This window comes from Agelaius tricolor, unplaced genomic scaffold (genome assembly GCF_023055355.1).
Source record: "Agelaius tricolor isolate 1412-34295 unplaced genomic scaffold, bAgeTri1.0.p SCAF_3, whole genome shotgun sequence".
NCBI lineage: Eukaryota > Metazoa > Chordata > Aves > Passeriformes > Icteridae > Agelaius > Agelaius tricolor.
In genome coordinates, this window is record NW_027269263.1 from 13840066 (window position 1) to 13858956 (window position 18891).

The 18891-nt window shown below is 41.6% G+C and overlaps 1 protein-coding gene across 6 annotated transcripts in view; it reads right to left on the reverse strand.

The window, feature by feature from the left end:
- The window catches only part of ITPR2 (inositol 1,4,5-trisphosphate receptor type 2), a 244386-nt gene that overhangs the window by 112851 nt on the left and 112644 nt on the right, over positions 1 to 18891 (reverse strand). For all 6 annotated transcript variants that reach the window (XM_071422550.1, XM_071422548.1, XM_071422551.1 and 3 more), the window contains 5 exons: positions 13902 to 14030; positions 13180 to 13300; positions 3213 to 3403; positions 1813 to 1955; positions 161 to 269 (listed from right to left, as the gene is read on the reverse strand). In XM_071422550.1, coding sequence (XP_071278651.1) covers positions 161 to 269; positions 1813 to 1955; positions 3213 to 3403; positions 13180 to 13300; positions 13902 to 14030 — 693 coding nt within the window. The remainder of the gene's footprint in view (positions 1 to 160; positions 270 to 1812; positions 1956 to 3212; positions 3404 to 13179; positions 13301 to 13901; positions 14031 to 18891) is intronic.

An 18891-nucleotide genomic window follows, 5' to 3' on the forward strand; every position in this document is an offset into this window, starting at 1 on the left:
GAGAGTTTCTTTTGTTCCAAACCAACTTGCTACCTTACCCCACACTGTTCCTAAGACACTAGGTTATCTCTAAAACATGCACAAAACTGAAATCATGTCAGATTCTGTTGTTAATACCATGCTGTTAGTTCTATATTTAATATTAAAGTGTAAGCAGTACCTCTTCTGCAAAGTTGGTTTTCTTGTCAAGCATTTCTCGTAAAGTTTGGAGGATTTTAATGCAGAGCTTTTCTTCTTTCTCCATTAGCTTCTTTGTGTGATTAATCAACCTGAAAGTAAAATATTAAAACTTAAAGAGCATTACGCATTGTTGCTAAGCCAATTGCTTTATGCAAAAATTGCCCATCACTATATTTTTCCTCAAGGAAAGGAAATAAAAGTGGTCAAGAGAAATCATAATTAAAAAGGAAATGGGACTTTCAAGGTGTTGGGAGATTTTGGTGTCAATTTGCATATCTTACTGCCCATACAGAAGACAGAATTCTACATCCACTTTTTTTGAGGGTTTACAGTTTAAGATCCAGACTTGCTATTTCATCCTTTCTTTATTTAAAGGTAACTTATTTTAACCGTTATTTAAAGGTAACCAGTGTTCACCATGCATCTTGCAAACTTTAAAAGCTACAACCTTCACACCTTCCAACTTCTATGATGGTTATAATATATTTATGATATAATTAGCAAATGGTATTCAGCCAAAAGGATTTCCAAAAAACCTTACATGGAAACCTTCAGAAATACAGACATTTGGATGATACATAATTGTTGTTTACATTCACACAACCACTTGACAAGCCAGAAAACAAGGTCCATTTCTGTCTCCAGCTATGACTGTGACAGGAGTTTGGATTTCAGTCAGCTGAAGCCGATACCAGAAGCAGCCTTTCTGTCTTTGTGCAGAACAGATCTGTGCATGGGTCCTTGCACTGGTTCACACATTGCTGGAGAAATGTTTGTGAAAATAGGAAGGGATGAAATCTGAAGGCTTTGGACAGGTTTTGGGGGTTTTCTTTGCATTTTGATGCTGGCTTCAAACAGGAGTTTAGACAGAGGACATGGGATGGGATAATATCAAAATTTAATTTTTACTTTTTGAATTTTTCCAAACATATAAAACATATTGTTATAATGCTACTTCTGCAGAATATGCAAATATCCAAGGAATCAGGAGAGCTGCCAAATGCATTAATTTCCCCCAAGTTATCTCTGTTTAAATTATAGTTTCTCAAGGGCGGGGAGGGCATCTCACTTGAGGACTAATAAAAAATTTGCAAGACTCTATTCCAATGCACAGACTGCAAATAAAACATCTAATAATTCAAGACCAGATAGGGGTCCCAGTGAAATGTATTTTCAAAGAGCTGTTGGCAGTTTAAAATAAAAATATCAATTTGCTGTACCAAAAAAACTCTAACAAAAAACCCACAAGCCTTGAGCAGCCCACTGCTTCATTATGAATTCTTGAAAATTCTGCTAAGGAAAATCTTAAGTTTCTGTTGTAGATTTGGTGAAATGTAATAGCAAAGTAGCCCATTGAGAAAACAGAAGTAGGCTGAGCCTGCCACATTTTAACAAGCCATTTCTCTCAGTAAGGCAAGCAACCCCTCTCGCTGTATGCTCTCCAGACAACAAAACTGTTGAGAAATATAAAATATGGATCAAAAGACCTCACTTTAAGCTTTCAACCGTAAACTTGGTCACCTGCATGCTTAAGTCTCTGCTGAAAACCAGAGGTAAATGCTGTTGAAAAAGCTAAAACCCTGCCATCTTTTTTCCCAAAGAAGCAACCAGGCCCCTCTGCACGCCACTTACTTGGACATGAAAGCGCCACATCTTATTCTGGCATCGCTGCCCTCGGGGAACAGGAGCTCTGGGCTGTGCAGCACATCAACCAGCACTGAGAACTCAGCTTGCATCATGGGTGTGAACTGCTGCTCCAAGGAGGACACCACATCCTGGGGAGACAGGAGAATATCCATAACTGCAGGAGAACTACAGCAACCTGCTGTGAAATCGCACAGTTTGGTGTGATGCACTGCTTGGCCCAGTGGGATGCCCAGCTGCAAGAGTCCTGGGAAGCCCAGGTGGCTGCAAAGCCACCTCAAGCCTTTCCTCACACCACTCCCCATGCAGGGCAAGGGGGACAAGGTGCCCATTGTTACTCTCTTTCAAATTTCTCTTCTGCAGTAGTGCTCACAAAACCTGTGACAACAGTAAGAATGATGGTGTGCAGGAAAAACAAGGCTCACTACACACAGTTAATGTGTCACCTCAGGTGTTGTGTCCTTGGTGTTTAGGGCACCTCCTTTTGTCTGGGTCCTGCTGTTTTCTCAGGTCATAAACCCCTGATTCTGTTTAGGCGCTACATGCACAAGGTGATCTCCATCTCATGGCAATCTCCAGTGACACAAACATGACCTAAAGCCTCCAGTATCTTCTCTGCAGCCAGGACACGTGGCCATAAAAAGGGCAGAAAGGAGATGCTGCTCTGTGGAGAACTTCAAGGAGAACACAACTTGAATACTGTGTGCAGTTTTGGGCACCACAATGTAAGTGTTCAAAGGAGGGACATGGAGATGCTGAAGGGCCTGGAGGGGAAGCCACACATGGAGCAGCTGAGGGCACTTGGTCTGTTCAGCTGGAGAAGAGCAGACTGAGGTCAGAGCTCACAGCAGTTCTGCAGCTTCCTCACGAGGGGAAGAGGAGGGGCAGGCCCTGATCTCTGCTCTGTGTGACCAGGGACAGGACCCAGGAACAGCTGGAGCTGTGTCAGGGGAGGGTCAGGGTGGGTATCAGGGAAAGGTTCTTCCCCCAGAGGGTGCTGGGGCACTGAACAGGCTCCCCAGGGATGTCAGAGCCCCAAGGCTGCCAGAGGTCCAGGAGTGTTTGGACAGAGCTCCAAGTGTTTGGACAAGCTCAGGGTGGATTGTTGGGAGGTCTGTGCAGTGCGAGGGCTTGGACTCAATGATCCTTGTGGGACTCCTCCAGCTCAGCTCATTCTGTGATAGCTCCTACCCCTCTCTGACTTCTGCAGGAGCCAAATTCTGATCTTGAAGAGCTGAGCCTTTTCAGCCATCCCCACCCAGAAGTGCAGTGGCTCCTCTCATCCAGCACTAAAACTGCACTGGGCCTGTCTCTGGTGTTTTCCACATCTGGCACACGTGAGATACCTGCAGTGCCACTGCTGCCCAAGCCATTTGCTATTTCTGTACCTGCAGTTTCTCTATGATGTTCCTGTAATCCCAGGCTGGCCCACCAAGAGCTTCTTTGAAGCGAGGTCCAGTGCGGGCTGACATCCTCCAGCCCATGGCTGCCCTCTGCACCATGTTGGAGTGACTCTTCATGAACAAGGTGTTCACCTGGCTGTCCAAATCCACTGGAATCGCAATCCCACGGTTCTTTGCTTTAATAGGAAGGAAAAACACAAGACATTTACAGTGGCAAAAACTTGAAAATATTACAGAGATCATGGCATGCGACAGCCTGATCTCATTGAAGTTAAGGGGCAGGGTGATATTGCTTCAACAGGTTTTAAAAATAAGGATCCTAAAAATAAGAACCCTTAAAAATAAGCATACCTAAGTGGTAGAAATCAGCCATAATCTAGTTAAAGAAAGCAAGCTGTACTATTTTAAATGAGATGAGAATCATTTCCAGTATGTATTTTCACAGACACAGATATTTTTTTTAAACAGAATAATTTTTCTACTAACTTGAAAAAAAATCCAGAGATATTAATAAGAGTAACAAAAGGAGTATGTGTTATTTCAACAGTTAGTTTTACTCTATTCAGAAGCAAATTCTGAAATTTTTCTTTCTAGTGGACATAGGCACATTTATCCAATTTATCCCAAGCACTCTCTGTTGCTTTACTGTATATTCCTCTTGTGAAGACCTTGAGGAACCAAGTGCATACAAATTAAATTTGAAAAAGACTGTCTCCTTCTCCCTGGGTTTCCTATACTGCTAAACCCTGGATTCCTAGATGGTGTCTGGATGCCACTGCAATATATCCAGTAGTTAATAAACATCTGATAGTCTAACTGATAGTTAAAAAATTTTAATCAATAGCTAAAAATTGCAATTATTTTTTTCTTTTTAGACTTCAGAGGCAGGAAATGACAATAGAGAGAGTATCAGAATAAAAAAAAAATTGGAAGAGACTTTCAGGAATTCTTGCAGGGCATCCACTATTAAATTACTATGGCATCCTGAACTGTTGTTTGAAAAGGAAGTTTGAAAGGCAGCGTTAGAAGGTATCTGCCCCCTCCCCCAGTAAAATCTCTGTGTTAGCTGCTCCTTTCCATCCCACTGGAGATCAGAGTGACATTGTTCTCTGGCTCAGCATGAGCAGTCTGAAATTCAACCAATAAACAAAAGTTTGCCCCAGCCCTGGAAACGTTTCAGGCCAGGCTGGATGGGGCTCTGAGCAAGCTGGGATAGTGGAAGGTGATCCTGCCCATGGCAGGGGATGGAGCTGGATGCTGTTTAAGGTCCTTTCCAACCCAAACCATTCTGTGAGCCTATGATCACTATCTCTGAAAGACCAGGTTATGTTCCAGTGATTAGGCTCTGTATTACATGTCATTTCACTTAATTTCTGTGGCACAGCTTATGTTTAATAAAAACTTAAAAATAGAATGGAGCAGTTCTAATCCATTTGTAATAATGACCAATAATAAGTAATTTTTCAGTTTTCCTTATTGAAACAAGCTGAAATTTAAAAAGCAATTAGCCCAAATTGCAGTTCTGCACAACGTTTCTCTGAGGCATTTCCCCCCCTATTCCTCACTAACACACTTTCCACAGTGGAGGAAGGCATCAAAAATACTCCACCTCTTCCTCCCAGCTTTAAAATATATCCAGCTTTATGTCCTGAACCTGTGAAGTCAGCAGGTGCCCTTCTGTCCCAAGCAGCCCATGCCTCCAGCCCCAGGGAGGATGTGCAGGCAGAGGCACCACACAGCTCTGATGAATGAAGGCTGCAGTGCTGCCAAGCACAGTGAGTCACAGATCCCAGGCACAAACTTTCTCTTCCCCTCAGGACTAGATTGAAATGACAGCTTTTATTATAAACCTAAATCTGGCTGTGACACCTCAACCCCCAGCCTCAGAGACTGTGGCAAGGGCGTTCTGTCATGGGGACTCTCTTCCTTTTAATGGATCCCACAGGTTCAGGGCACCCTCCCCTCTTCCCACTGCAAGGCTGGATCGTGATGCAGGACTGGGGCTTCCCCCATGGATCAGGCTGTTCCACTGGGATGGAAGAGAATTCTCTAAATCCATTTCTGGTAGGCACTTTCTTTTAAATGGTTGGCCACAGGGAATTGAAAAAAAAATTAGGTTAAGCTGGGAAGACACAAATTGACTTTTCCTTTCCACTCTCCATTTGTTTTGAAGGCAAGTTCCTGATTAACATGTGGAAAATGCCATGTATGGGTGGCCATTATTTCTAATGATTGTTTTTCCATGTAATTCAACTGGGCTGTTTTTCAAAACACATTTGCCCTGTTGCTGCCTACTTTACTAGAGAAGTCCATTAAAGTTCTGCCAGGGTGGGTAGGGTGCTGCAGCCTATTAATCCAATTTATTGTGTCCTAATGTCAATCACTGGAATGCTACTGGACAATGCTCACTTCTGAATTAAGTGGAATGTATGCAGAATCCTGATATATAGAAGAATAAATTTAGCAATGGGGAGCACACTGTTCAGAGGAGAACCCAGACTTCTGCAATCCTAGAGATGCCATTTGAAGTTAACAACTTCCATCAGTGTCTGAGGAGCAGTCAAGGACTATGATTGTTCAAAGAGTTGGAGCTAATTAAAACTATCACAAAGAAAACCAGAGAGAGAAAAAAAATACTCCTTTGTTTTGAGCAGTTCTTACATGTATAATTCCATTTGTAATTAAGATTTGTATTGGTTGTCAAAGGGCACTGTTGAAGTCTAAGCTATAAACAAAGCCTTTGTCTTCTTATTTCTTTTCAGCTTGTAGAAAGTTTATCTTTCATTTGTTTCACATTTCATTATTTAAAACTACATGAAACATATTTTTACATTTTGGAAAGCTGATGAACAAATGTGAACATAAATATTTATTTTTAATTTAGGTGTTGTAGGCTGCTTTCCTCTTCAAAATGTGTCAATCTCCCTTAAAGTATCAACATCAAATATTTAAAAGCATGTTTATTTTTGTTCCACTTAGAAATACTTTTGGACAGTACTCAAACTTGCAAAGTATGGTTAGAGCTGGTAGACAAAGGAGCCAAGATGGGGTAAAATTCTGTCTTTCATCTGGTGAATTTGGGAAAAAGCTACATGGCTGTCTGTACGTAAGTATTCAGCACGATACTTATCAGGATAGACTCAATGATCCTTGTGGGTCCCTTCCAGCTCAGAATATTGTGTGGTTCTGTGATGTCTTCAGCACAGGTAAATTCTGCCCTGCAGTGGAGGGCAGGTCCCAGGCTTATACAGTGCCCATTTCCCACCTAGGGGAATGTGCACAGGGCTAATTACATCCTGAATATACAGCACCATTTTGCCAGTGTCAGAGGAGATGGAATTTCTGGGAAATCCTTTAAACTACTAACTCTCAATCTGCTGCTCCCAATTATCTCTCAGCAAGAGAGCCAAGAGGAGCCAAGACAAGCGAGCAAACACAACCCATGGCAGTGGTAAGAAACACAGCACTGCAAATTCAGCCTGGTCCCAGCAAAATGCCCTGCCCCATGCTGGATGGGTCTGTGGGCATCCAGTGATCAGCAGCTTTCCTCCCTCTTACTGCTTAAACAATGAAAGAGAACTCAAAGACTCAAAAGAAAAGGGCACCAGGAATGCCAAGAATCAAGCAGGTAAAAATCAAGGCACTCTGGACAAGCAAGCTCCAGCCAAGTCCCAGGAGCACAGTCCAGCTGCTCCCAGAGAGGCTGAAATGGGCCCAGGTGTTATTTTGTTAAATTACCTGCATGTAGTTCTCTTCACAGGAGCACAGCAATTGGACCTATTTCAGGAATGCCTCCTGAAGTCCCGTCCTTTCACTGTGCTGCTGCCTGTGTCTGAGGAGCAATTCAGTCCTAAGGATTTCCAGGAAGTGGCCCTTGCCTGTAATTTTCCTTGGATGCCCATTCTGCAGAATAATCTATCTTGCCATAAGGAACCTCGCTGTTCTCGCTATTTCCACCTACTGCTCCCTCATTTTAAATGTCACTCCATTAGCTTCTGCAGTATACACAGAACACACCAGAGTGTGGTGGCTTCACAGCTAATTAACCCTGAAGCATCCCTGGTGTGGGTTTTCAGGGGGACATGCAGGCATTTGGTCCCTCAGAGCCCCTCAAGGAGGAGTGTTCCAGGCAGTCTGGGTCAGGAAAAAGCCCCAGCTGTACCTGGCTGTGAATCCTTTGCTCTGCTCCCAGTTTACACCCCCTGGTAGTCACAGACAGCTCTATCATGTTCTCCCACACTTCCCAGTTGTCACGTAACAGAGTGATGCATATTTAGTTCAATTAATTTTGTTCCATAAATCAGTCCCTCCAGCTCCTTAATCATTTACTGACTGCTTAACAAATGCATTCAGATGGAGAGACACTAATGCTAGCGACAGCAAGACTTTTTAAGGGAAATAAAAGCTTTGTGTAGACAAGACACAAACCTGCCAATCTTGTACCCTTCATTTGGATGTTTTTTTCCAACAGAAAATCTACGCTAAAATATTTATCAGCCTGTAAAAAGATCATCATTGAATTTTTCTTGCAATTAGGGAAACACAAACAGTTAAAATAGAATAAAATATGTGCTTCATCTGAAATGTATTCTTCTTGCTGTCAAAAAAGTAACAACAGGATAATTATTTTATTTGAACTAAAAATTGAAAATGAAGGTCTAGCTTTTTATAAAATGGAAGAAAGATTTTAAAATTCAAATGGGAAGTGAAATAAACGTACTTTCATGACTGAAAAAAATTGTTATATGAAAATTCATCTATATGGACATTAAAATACACATAATCATTTCAAAGAAGCAACAAAATGTGACCTAGATTTTATGTTTAATATTTCCTATTTGTAATTTGTCAGGGAAAAGTAAAGGGCTTTAGAGGGCATAAAAGCATGGTCAAGAAGAACCAGAGGAGAGGGGTTTTTTTTGATTCTGTACAAGGAGGTATTGGTGACTTTAAATTAGGGAATAAATACTCAACTAGAAGGGACTTCAGTACACCTTCAGACCATCTGCTCTCTGTTACAGACAACCTATGCTCTTTAATATCTCTGGAAAAATTTATTGAGTCCCATTTAAAATGATGGCAGCTTATCTGCCATTCCTCCTCCCTCTGCTTTCTCTCAGCCCACTGACCAAGGACATCCTTCCAAAGTGGGTTCTAATCCTCTGATTTACAATCTAAATTTATTTAGGTTATTTACAACCTAGTGTAATTTATGGGCAGTTGCTTTTGGGTCAGCACTGTCCTTCAGCTTAAACGTCTCTGTGACTATTTATCTTCTTAAGTACATTTAAAGAGCAACAACACAGGTCTGTGTTTTGCTAAGCAAAACATGTGGGGGTTCTGAATTCCCTTCCTGTAACAGAGTTCTCCTTTCCCCTGACCACCCCAACAGTGCTTCCTCTGTACCTGTTCCAGCTTTGAACTTAGGAAATAGCAATCTTACAGGGCTCACCTCAAATTGGGTAGGATGGAAACAAGAATTCTCCTCTTGCTTCTCCTGCACAACATCCTAGAACATAATCTGATAGTGACTAATGCAATTTGGCTTGCTAACAGATTTTTTTTTAGAGGGTCTGCCAAGAGACATAGTGCAACAAAATGCAGGTTCCTATCTGGCACTGTTTACTCATCTGGGAAATTCCAATTATTTCATTATTGGTGGTCACAGCACAATCACAGACAGACCATATCCTTGGGATAGACACAGTACCAGAGGAAAGGTTCCACTTTTAAAAACATAATGGAGAAAACTAATGGATGCCACAGAGACAAGAGTGTAAAACAACTGAATTTACCCTTGTAACAGAAAACTGATGCTCAGAGGAGAAGATATAAGAATTGCTGCCTTAATTAAGAATCAAAGATAGTTCTTTACATGGGTCCTGAAGGACTGGTCAGGAAAGACCCTGCTTCAATGCCATTTAGGATATGTAATTTAAGATATACAATCTTTGGTTGCAAGGAGAGGTGATATTGACACTGGAGAGGTCCCAGGTCTTTAGAGAAAGAGCTGGTTTAAAATGCAGACTTTGAGACAGGCTTTCACCCTTCTCAACCTTGCAAAGATCATAAAATGCATGAACTGAAAGTCCTTTGAAAATGAATTCATTTGAAATAAATTAAATGGTTGGATGTCTTCTTTCCTCTGTTTTCGCAAAGGTCTGAGTATTTTTCAGTTGTTGCTATTTTACCAGGGAGATAGAAGCTGTTTTCATTATTCACTTTTTGGACTGTATTTTCAAGCAAAATCTCAGTCCTATGTAATAAAAGAGAAAAGGCCAAAGTGATATATGTATGTGTTCATTCTCACCAGTGTGGTAACCTGCTTCAGAAATCCATGTGAACAAGTCATGCACACACACATATATAAATACACATGTATGTATGTGTGTGTGTATATATATATATATATATATATATGTGTTATTTCACAAGTGTTTCTACTCAGCCAAGTAGCCAAACGTTTCTGGGGCAATAGAAACCTGGTGCACATTGATATCTGTGTTCCAAACCCCCTGGATCTGCTGAAGAAGAGAAGCAAGCCTCTATGCTTCCTGCTGAACTGGAGGCAGGAAAGTGCCTGGAGACAAAGCAGCAAGTGAGGCTTGAAAAGCTTATGCAGTTTTTCCCTAGTGGTAGAGTGGAGTTGAAGTACCAGGGTTATGAAAAATAAGCTTCTGTGAGATATCCTTTTGTTGACCTGGAAGTAACAGACATCCTTACAGTACTCATCAGAAAACAGATGTAATGATCTCAAGCTCTTGAGGCAGTGCATCCACCTGCCAGCAACAAACCAGGAAGCACTGAGCAGAGTGTATGTTGCTTAAACTTGCTCTCAAGTGTGTCATTTTAAAAGTGTGTCATTATATGGATCTTTGATATCTTGGGAAATCTGTGTATGATCTTTCTTTCTTCCCCCTGAGATTCATTTGTAAATCCAGGGCAATGACACAAAAAAAAAAAAAAAAAAAAAAAAAAAAAAAAAAAAAAAAAAAATCATGTTTGTTCTTTCAGGCTTTCAGGTCTATACTCCACTTATTTTTCCTCAGAAGTCTTTGGTCCCTGCTGTAAATCTGTCCAATACTCCATCTCTCTGATATAGGCAAAATCTTTTTAGAGTTTTTTTAAAGCCTTGCTGTGAAACACAAAGGCCCTAACATTAAAACTGTAAGATTCTCAAGTCAGAAAAGGGGAAAAAATGGTCCACATATGCAGCCAACAAAAGAGCACAAGAAGGTTGCTATGTTTGTATTGGATTATGGAAGATGCCTCCAGCTTCTCAAAGTGAGGCATCATTTTGAGCAGAGGAACACCCGACGGAGAAAGGCACCAGGCACCCACTGCAATCACAGAAGGGCCTTGGCTGTAAAAGCCTCTGGTATCCCCAGGTGGGGAAGGTTTTCCAAATTTTTGCACAGGGAAGAACAGGCCTACTCCATTAGCCCAGGCAAGACACATTTGTCACCATGCCTAAAAACACTGAGTATCACCTGCAGTTAAAATCTCTACTGGCCAGGCAAATTTTGCACAGGGGTGTTTGTCAAAAACTCTGCTTCCACTTCTTCTCCAGCTACCTTGCTCTTTGGGGAAATCCCCCTCACCTCTTCCCTTCTCCACTGTCAAAATAAAACACTCAATAAAAACGTGGCAATTGTCTGCCACAACACAACTTTACCATGCTGGATATTGCTATTAGTGATGAATCCCTGAACAGTTGTTAGGATATGGGCAAGGAAATCAGCAGTGCTGTGTGCTTTCAGGGAGCTGCTCTGAGGCTGCCAGCCCATGGCACCCCAGGGGTTCCCAGCCTGGGAGTTCTTGCTGCAGGGAAGCCCCAGAGGAGGACACAGAGTGATGCCCTTCCCTGGCAGCTCAGCTCTGCTCTGCCACACCTGAGAGCACCCAAGGCACAGCTGGGGGCCCATGGGTGGGAAGCCAGAGGAGCAAGAAGGAGCCGGGACTCATAGGATAGCACAAGAGCTTACTTTAAAAAAAAACAAAACAAACAAACCAACTCTAAAAACTATCTCCAGAAAAAAGAAAACAGAATGAAAGAAAGGACTGTAGTGGAGGTAGAAACTGAGTTCCACAAATAGGATACAAAGTCACATATCTGAAGCAAACTCCAGACATCAGCCATTCCTGGAGCCCCCAGAAAGGAGAGGCACACAGAGGACTGCCCAGCAAAGCCCACCAGCCCTTTCATGTACTGGCAACACCTGACATGAAGCTGGATCTGCCATTCCCTTAGGATGACCTGTGGTTTCCCTCTCAGGCTGCTGTGGGGACAAGTTCAGCTTGGCTGTCTCAACAGGGCAGAATCATAGAATAATTTCGTTTGGAAAAGACCTTCAAGATAGAGTCCAAGCAGTAACCTAACACCTAACAGTGCCACGTCCACCACTGCACCAAGTCTCTAAGTGCCACATCTACATGTCTTTTAAGTACCTCCAGGGTATGATGACTCAACCACTTTCCAGGGCAGCCTGTTCCAGTGCTTGACAACCCTTTCCGTGAAGAAATTTTTCCTAACACCCAACCTAAACCTCCCCTGGTGCAACCTGAGAACTTTTGTTCTTGTCCTAGCACATGCTCCTTGGGAGAAGAGAAAGCCCAGTGAGAGCCTGACCTGACTCATCCAGCAATCAGCAGAGCTCTGCATTGTTGGAATTTGCTGGGAATTTTTCAGGCTAGAATCAGCTGTGTGCTGTGGGCACGTAGCCAAATGGAAAATAAACCCACGCTCAGATGCCTCCAAACAGCCTCATCTTGATGAGATAACACAACGACCTCTCTGAGCTAGAATTTGATTTTAGATGCAGCTCTATAGAAATGAAGACATTGAGCTGCCTACAAGCACACAGAGGGCATGGTTGGTCTCAAACCTACTCTCACCTGCCCTATTTCTCCTCCATTCCCCAGACTCCCAAAGGAAGTAATTTATTGATGACTGTTTCCAGAAATGCCAGAGAAGAGCAAGGGCATAAGTGTTAAACACACAAACAAGAATTTGTAGAGATGGAGCTTTATGTGAGACCGTAGTAGTTATAGCATAAAGGAAATAAAATGTCTTCAACTTCCAAAGTTCGTTTGCCAGATGGATCCCTAATTAAATCAGTTGCACAGTTGAAGGTTGCTAAATTTTTAGGTAACTGCTTATTCACATTCACACAGAAAGTTAATGAGATGTTTTGGCTAAAATGTTAAATGATACTTCTGTAAAGCTATTCCAAAAATCTAAATTTAGAGTTGATTGTTACAGTGCTGCAGGTAGCTCTGGGACCCTCTCATATTGTTTTATCATTATTTATTAATACTTTTTAATAAATGTATCAACAATAGAATTTAGCCAGTTTCTATGTATCTGCCTCCACTCAGGTTTCATCCCCAGTGAGCAGAAACTTATTCTACAAGCAACCATCACCACTGACTTTTGGAAACTACATTGAATAATCCTTTATTCTGTCAGAATAGAATGGCAGAAGACTTTAAAATCATATTTATAGAAATTTAACTTAATTAACTTTTGCCAGTCTTAACTATGTTCTGGTGAATAATTTTTTTCTAATGTAGGATAAGAAGTTTTAAAAAATTTATTTTAACAGGGATGCCTTTGCTAACGTTGTGATTTAATATCATAACTTGCTTGATATTAAAAAGTTAAAATCATCAAGAGTTTCAACCATCAAATTAAAATTGATGGCTGAAAGCTCAATCAGCACTCACTTAGCAAGCTCATCCCTCTGCCCTATCAGTTTCACCCTAACAGCCCTATTTGATGGGGCAGGTTTGAATGGGTTATAAAAGAAGGAAGTATTTAGCCTCAGAAAGTGGGATTTCTGAAATCACTGCTGACACAACTTCAGGATGGTAGAGTCAAATTAAAAACTGTTAAACTTAAGTCTGATCTTTAAACACAAAGAGCAATAATCAAAGTAAAACCTGAACCTACCCACTTCAGCCAAAGTCTTGATACAGGACTCTACTGAGGCTTTCTGTGTTGGGTTTGGCCAGGTACAGTTGTAAATTCTGAAAGCAGACTGCAGCAGCTGAATAAAAACAGGCTGGTGTGTCTGAAAACAAAAACAAACACAGAATTTTACCCTTAAGGATCTCCTCACAGCTGCCGTAAGTTTTGACACAACGTAAACCAAGAGGATTTTAGCTTGTACACTCAAGTTATGGTTCCATTAAATTCTCTTTGATCTTTAGGTCTGGCAGGAGCAGAAATCAATGCTACACCTCTAAAAAGGTCAAATCATGCAATTTTTCCTTAGATTGCTTCTGATATCAAGCAAACACAGTACACACCACAAGGACAGAGGAGTTTTTCCCATTCTCAGGCGTGTGTCCCTTCTGTCACAGGACACAGCATCTCCCACAGGACACAGCATCTCCCTCACACAATGATTTTTCTACAAGGATATCCCCTCCAATGAATTCACAAGAGGCAGAACTAACTCTGACCACATTGAGCTGTCTACTGGTTCAAGATGCAAGTGACTAAAATGAAGAATAAAGTGTTTTAAAGAGGGATTAAGCTGGTAGTCAGTGGCGTGAGAGGGGACAGAGAAATTAAAGGAGAATGAAAAGAGACAGCATTCCTATGCAGGTAGCAGAAGGTATCTCATTAATGGTCTGAATAGCTGATTTGTCTGTGTCTCTTCTCCTTACCTGGAGGCTGGTGCTGTTATCTGAAAATGGTGAATTGAAGAAGCCACTCACAATGCTCATGACAGGCTCAGTGACATATTTCTCCAGAGATGTGTCTGCGTGTTTACGATCCGTGGTTGTGTTACAAACCTGCAGGGAAGGAGGAGGAAACAATGAGATTTAGTTCTCCCCAATAAGCAAGCTTTGTTATTTTGTATTTATTACAACACATCTGATATTTCTTCTTAAAGTAAAAACAAAACATTTTTATATAGTATTTATCAGAGAGAACTATGTTAGAGTTGAAGCTGGATTTGTTACAGCTTGTCTTTCTTCTTGGAGGTCCACCCTTCTCTTCTGAACTAGTTCTTTCTGGCTGCCTGCCTTTTCTTTCCCACACCATGAAGAAAAGATCCCCCTAAATCAGCACACTGCATGCCACTTACACATTTAGACAGATTCAAGAAGAAAATGGACCTTTCCTCCCATTGCAGGGCTGGTTGGAAGATGCTTCAGAGACAGATGAGACATAAACAACTCAGGTTAGAAAGATTTCATACAACATTTAGCTTCTCTCAACAATTAATCACCACAAGTGGGTGGAAAAGGTGAAGCTCATTTGCAAGAAAAATGTTTAAAAGGAGAGAAGGAAGGGAAACAGCACACTCAATACCAACAGGCTTTAGGATGGCACTGGAAGAGAGGCAGCATTTCTTTGGGAAGCCACATGAGGAAAATACAGAAGTCAAGCTGAAACAATGAAAGAAGGGAATGGATGATACCAGGACAGCTCTGGAGCACAGAAGGATGATTGAATGGTGGGAGGAAGTGGGAAGATTTGTACAAAAGGTTCCTGAAGACTCCCTTTGGTACAACACTTAAAGTTTGTTGCTGCATAAAGATGTCACACTTAAAGAAAGGGAAAAATTACTGGTGTGGATTACATCCTTCAGTATTTCCTTTATTTCTCTTCAACACTTTTGAACATCTATACAGAGTCATGTTGACTTTGCATGTGTCAGTTACACAGTACTGAAAGGAGTCTACAGAGAGCCAAAAACAATGAGAGAGGCAAGACTGGACAAATAAATAGTACAGACTGTAGTCATACTACCTCTTCAACAGCCTTTGAATAAGCAGCTGTAGTCATGTTTAACAAGAAATGAAGGCAGAGTTGTTTTCTCTTTCACTTACACAAGCCAGAGATGACTGTGATATTCTAGGGAATCTATGCAAAAGCAGAATTTATTTTGCACACAAGAATTCCAGGGATAGGAGTCATTGCCATCTGTGCATTCAATACATAACCCCAAACCTGAGTGGCACACACTTACCATTACATCTCTTCAGGGATAGGGAGTCCAGAGAAGCTGATTGAATTGCTTAAGGTCACAGGGAAAAGTTGGTGACAGAAGCAGAGAGATAATCCACAGCACCTGAATCTCACACAGGGCAAAGATGCTCTCTAATTACACACTGCCACTGTCACTACAAGACAGCAATTTCACCAGGAATGTTTTAAGGAAGTCTACTGACATGACATCCAAAAGCACCTGTGTTCAGGGTATGCTAGAGCTCAGGGGAACACAGAAGCACTTTGGGTCTAGCACACAAACATTGTCATGCAGCAGGCAGAAGAATAACCAACGATAACTTCAGACCTAGACAAATGAGGCATCTTGAGGAGTTTGCTTGTCTACTTATCTAAAATGTGTCAGATAAATCAGTCATGCCTCCACAGAGTGCATTTTTTTTATCACCCCAGGAAAGATTTTGGGCAGAGAAGCAACAGTGGCTAAAATGAAACAGTAAACTTATCAGCCCTTCTGTTTTGGGAAAAGGGTAACACCACCACCACCCCCTGTCCTTCTGAAGGTAAATGATTCAGTTATTAATCAAAACTTGTTAATTTTTTTTTAAGAGATCATAGAACTAAAAATCTCTGGAAGTTCTTTTGCTTCTAATTAATCTGCATGCCAATTTTGGCTGGAACCAGTAGCTCTGAGCTCAGCATTTGCAATCCCAATAGGAAGACAGGGAGCTGTGCAGTGCTAGCACAGTGAATGCAGAAATCACCAAAACTAAATTCCAGAACACTTTTAAGCTTTTCCCTTCAGCTGCCTGAAAGGCAGAGCCATATGTGGGAATGCCCCTCTGTTCAAACACTGGTCTGAAAAATTCCCAGCACAGAAGGAATTTGGAAATCCTCTCATTTGTTCTTATCCCTCTGCCCTTTGGGGATTGAAAGATCTTCCTCTGTGGAAGAAAAAAACAAAAACCTGAAATGCATGAAATGGAGATGAGGATTGAGAAAGCAGTGTTTAAAAACCCCTTAAGAGGCTTTGGGACCAAAACTCACATGAATAATACTTCAAAAATTCTGCGGAGAAAGCCAGGATGACTTTACAGCTGTCAGATCCTCGGCTCTTGTCTTTAATCCTGCTCAGACTACAGCTGCTGACTTACACAGGCTGGGCCACACACAGGAAAGGGAAGCCTTTCCTTCAGCAGCACCCACTCTGCTCAGCACAAGGCTGTAAGTCACACCCAGCAGAAAGTAGGTTGGCAGAAGCTGTAGAAGCAGGGAGCCTTTGAAAGCACGACAGCTTTTGGCAAACCCAGTTTATACACGGATCCGCCTCGTGGCTGCTTTGCAATGTATGTTGTTGAAAGGAAAATGACAGCTGGGGACTAAATATTTCCTTCCTCAATCCAGAAACAGATTTTAAAAATCAGTTACTTTTTTTTTTTTTAATATATATATCTAAAACAGAAGGAATCCAACCTGAGGATAACACTCTCCGTCTTTCACCTTGGTGCTCTCCAATAACAGACTCAAAGCTCACAACCTCACCCACTGACAGGCATTTGTAGCAGCTAAAAGAAAAGCATTTCCCCTTCCCCCATGCAAAAGCATCCCTTTTAGCTCACTGGAACACAGAGGATCAAAGGGCTCTTTTTCTAAATGCTTTGAAAGCTATTGTAACATCTTTCATGAGGCTGACAGCATTCTAACTGTCCTGATAGCTACAGAACGCTGATGTATTTATAACACTTGGGCTCTGTTGGGGCCCCAGAGCACCAAATCTGAACAAATACACTCCATAACCTGGAAAATACAGCTGTCCATGGCTGAAGAGCAGGACAGGCCAGAGTACTTCTGACACACTTGCAGGAGAGCAGAATAAACCTGCATTTTGCCAACAGCACCCGCGCACAAAATGCAGCATTTCCCCTCTTCACCTCTGAAGACCTGGGGTCTAATTTCTCTCAGGAGAGAGGTGTGTAAAAACAAGCTCAGTGGTCACCAGCATCAGGACAAGCCCCCAGCATTTAGCACAGTGCAGTTTGTCTCCAGGCTCATGAGAGGAAACCTGGCCAGAGCCCTCTTTCTACTTGTCTGCTTCTAGCCCAGGGGCACAGAAAATTGGCCACGTTCAAGGGCTAGGGAGGAGGGATAGTCTGTTTGGAAAGTCAGGGTCAGGACACGTCAGGAAAGGGCAACCCAGAAAGGGAATTAAATAGAAGAAAATACTTCTTGAGATAAAACCAGTAAGGTTAAAAGTCAGAATGCTCCTCCAAGGATGTTTCTCATCTTAATTTTCAACCCAGGTTGTTTTTGTCTAGGAGGGCTTTCACTGTGTAACACAACCACAGAGACAAAGCAGCAAGAAAAGAGGGTTTGTAGAGGACTAATTACTGCTGAAAATGGCTCCCACCAAAAAAAGAGAGCACAAACATCCCTGCCTCAACCTACTCCCACGGAAAAATAAAAAGGTTAAAAAAAAATACAGCAAAGCAAAACCAAACCAACCCTCCCCCTCCCCGCCAAAAAAAAAAAAAAAAAAAGGAAAGGAAAAAAACCCACGAAAGAAAAAACCCAACCATATAAACCATAGATAAGGTTTCTGTTTCACAGAAAAAAATGAACAGGTCCCAGTAACTATTGTACAGCATAAGTCTTTGTATTCCTTCTTCTTTTAGCCAAAAATCATTGTATTTTCTCCTAATAGGTCTCACAGGAATTATTTTGTGGCACACTGTTACTTTGGGGTCATTTTCAGCTGCAGGACCAAACTGAGATTCTTTACCTTTTCTCTTCATTTCAATGAAATGAAGAATGCAAGGAGTGAGAACTTAAGTATTACAAAATGTAATGGACCATGAACTGCGAAAAACCCCAAAAAACCCATGGTTCTACTTCTTGAGCAGAGAGAGCAACACCATTGTTTGTCATTAATATTGTAATTATTTATAATTACAAGAAGCATTAACCTCCTAGAAGAGGATGTGTAGTGCAGGCTATAATCATTACATCACACCAGCTTCCCCTTATGGCTCTACTACTGTATTTAATCCCTGTGGAAGTCATAAGATTGCTCTTGTTTTCTGCCTTCAAAATCCCTGGGAACGAAGCTTAATTCAACTTGTAACTTAAATTTTAATTCAACAAGTACTGACACCATGAGGCTCACTGAGGACCACAGGAAGGGCAGGCCTGTGGTACTGATGTGCCCTGTCCCCTTGCAGCTGTAATTTATATTTGAATTAGTATTCTGAGGGACCACAGCTCTACACCTGCCTTTCACATCGGCAGTGAGAATGCAGTGACAGGAGAATGAAAGACAAAAATAGAGACTAAAGAAGGAACATGAGCCAGAGAAGATCTTGATCCCTGATCCTCACTATAACAACAGAATAAAGGAAGAGATTACAGGTGGGGGGTTTTTTAGTCACCACCATTAATGACATGTATTGCACATCCCAAAAGATGTATACAGGCTCTCCACCATGTACACACCCCCAGTTTATTTCTTTGTAAGAAAAGAGAAAGGCATGGGTTCCAAGATGCCCTTTTAAAAAGAGAAGGCTACTAGTAATTAGCAGGTTAAATGATGATAAAGATCATAGAAATGACTGTTTGTTAAACAAACAAACCAACTTTGAATACAAAATAAAAGTTCACAAAAAAACCCCATTACTGCCAGTTCAGTTGTCACCCCTGACCATT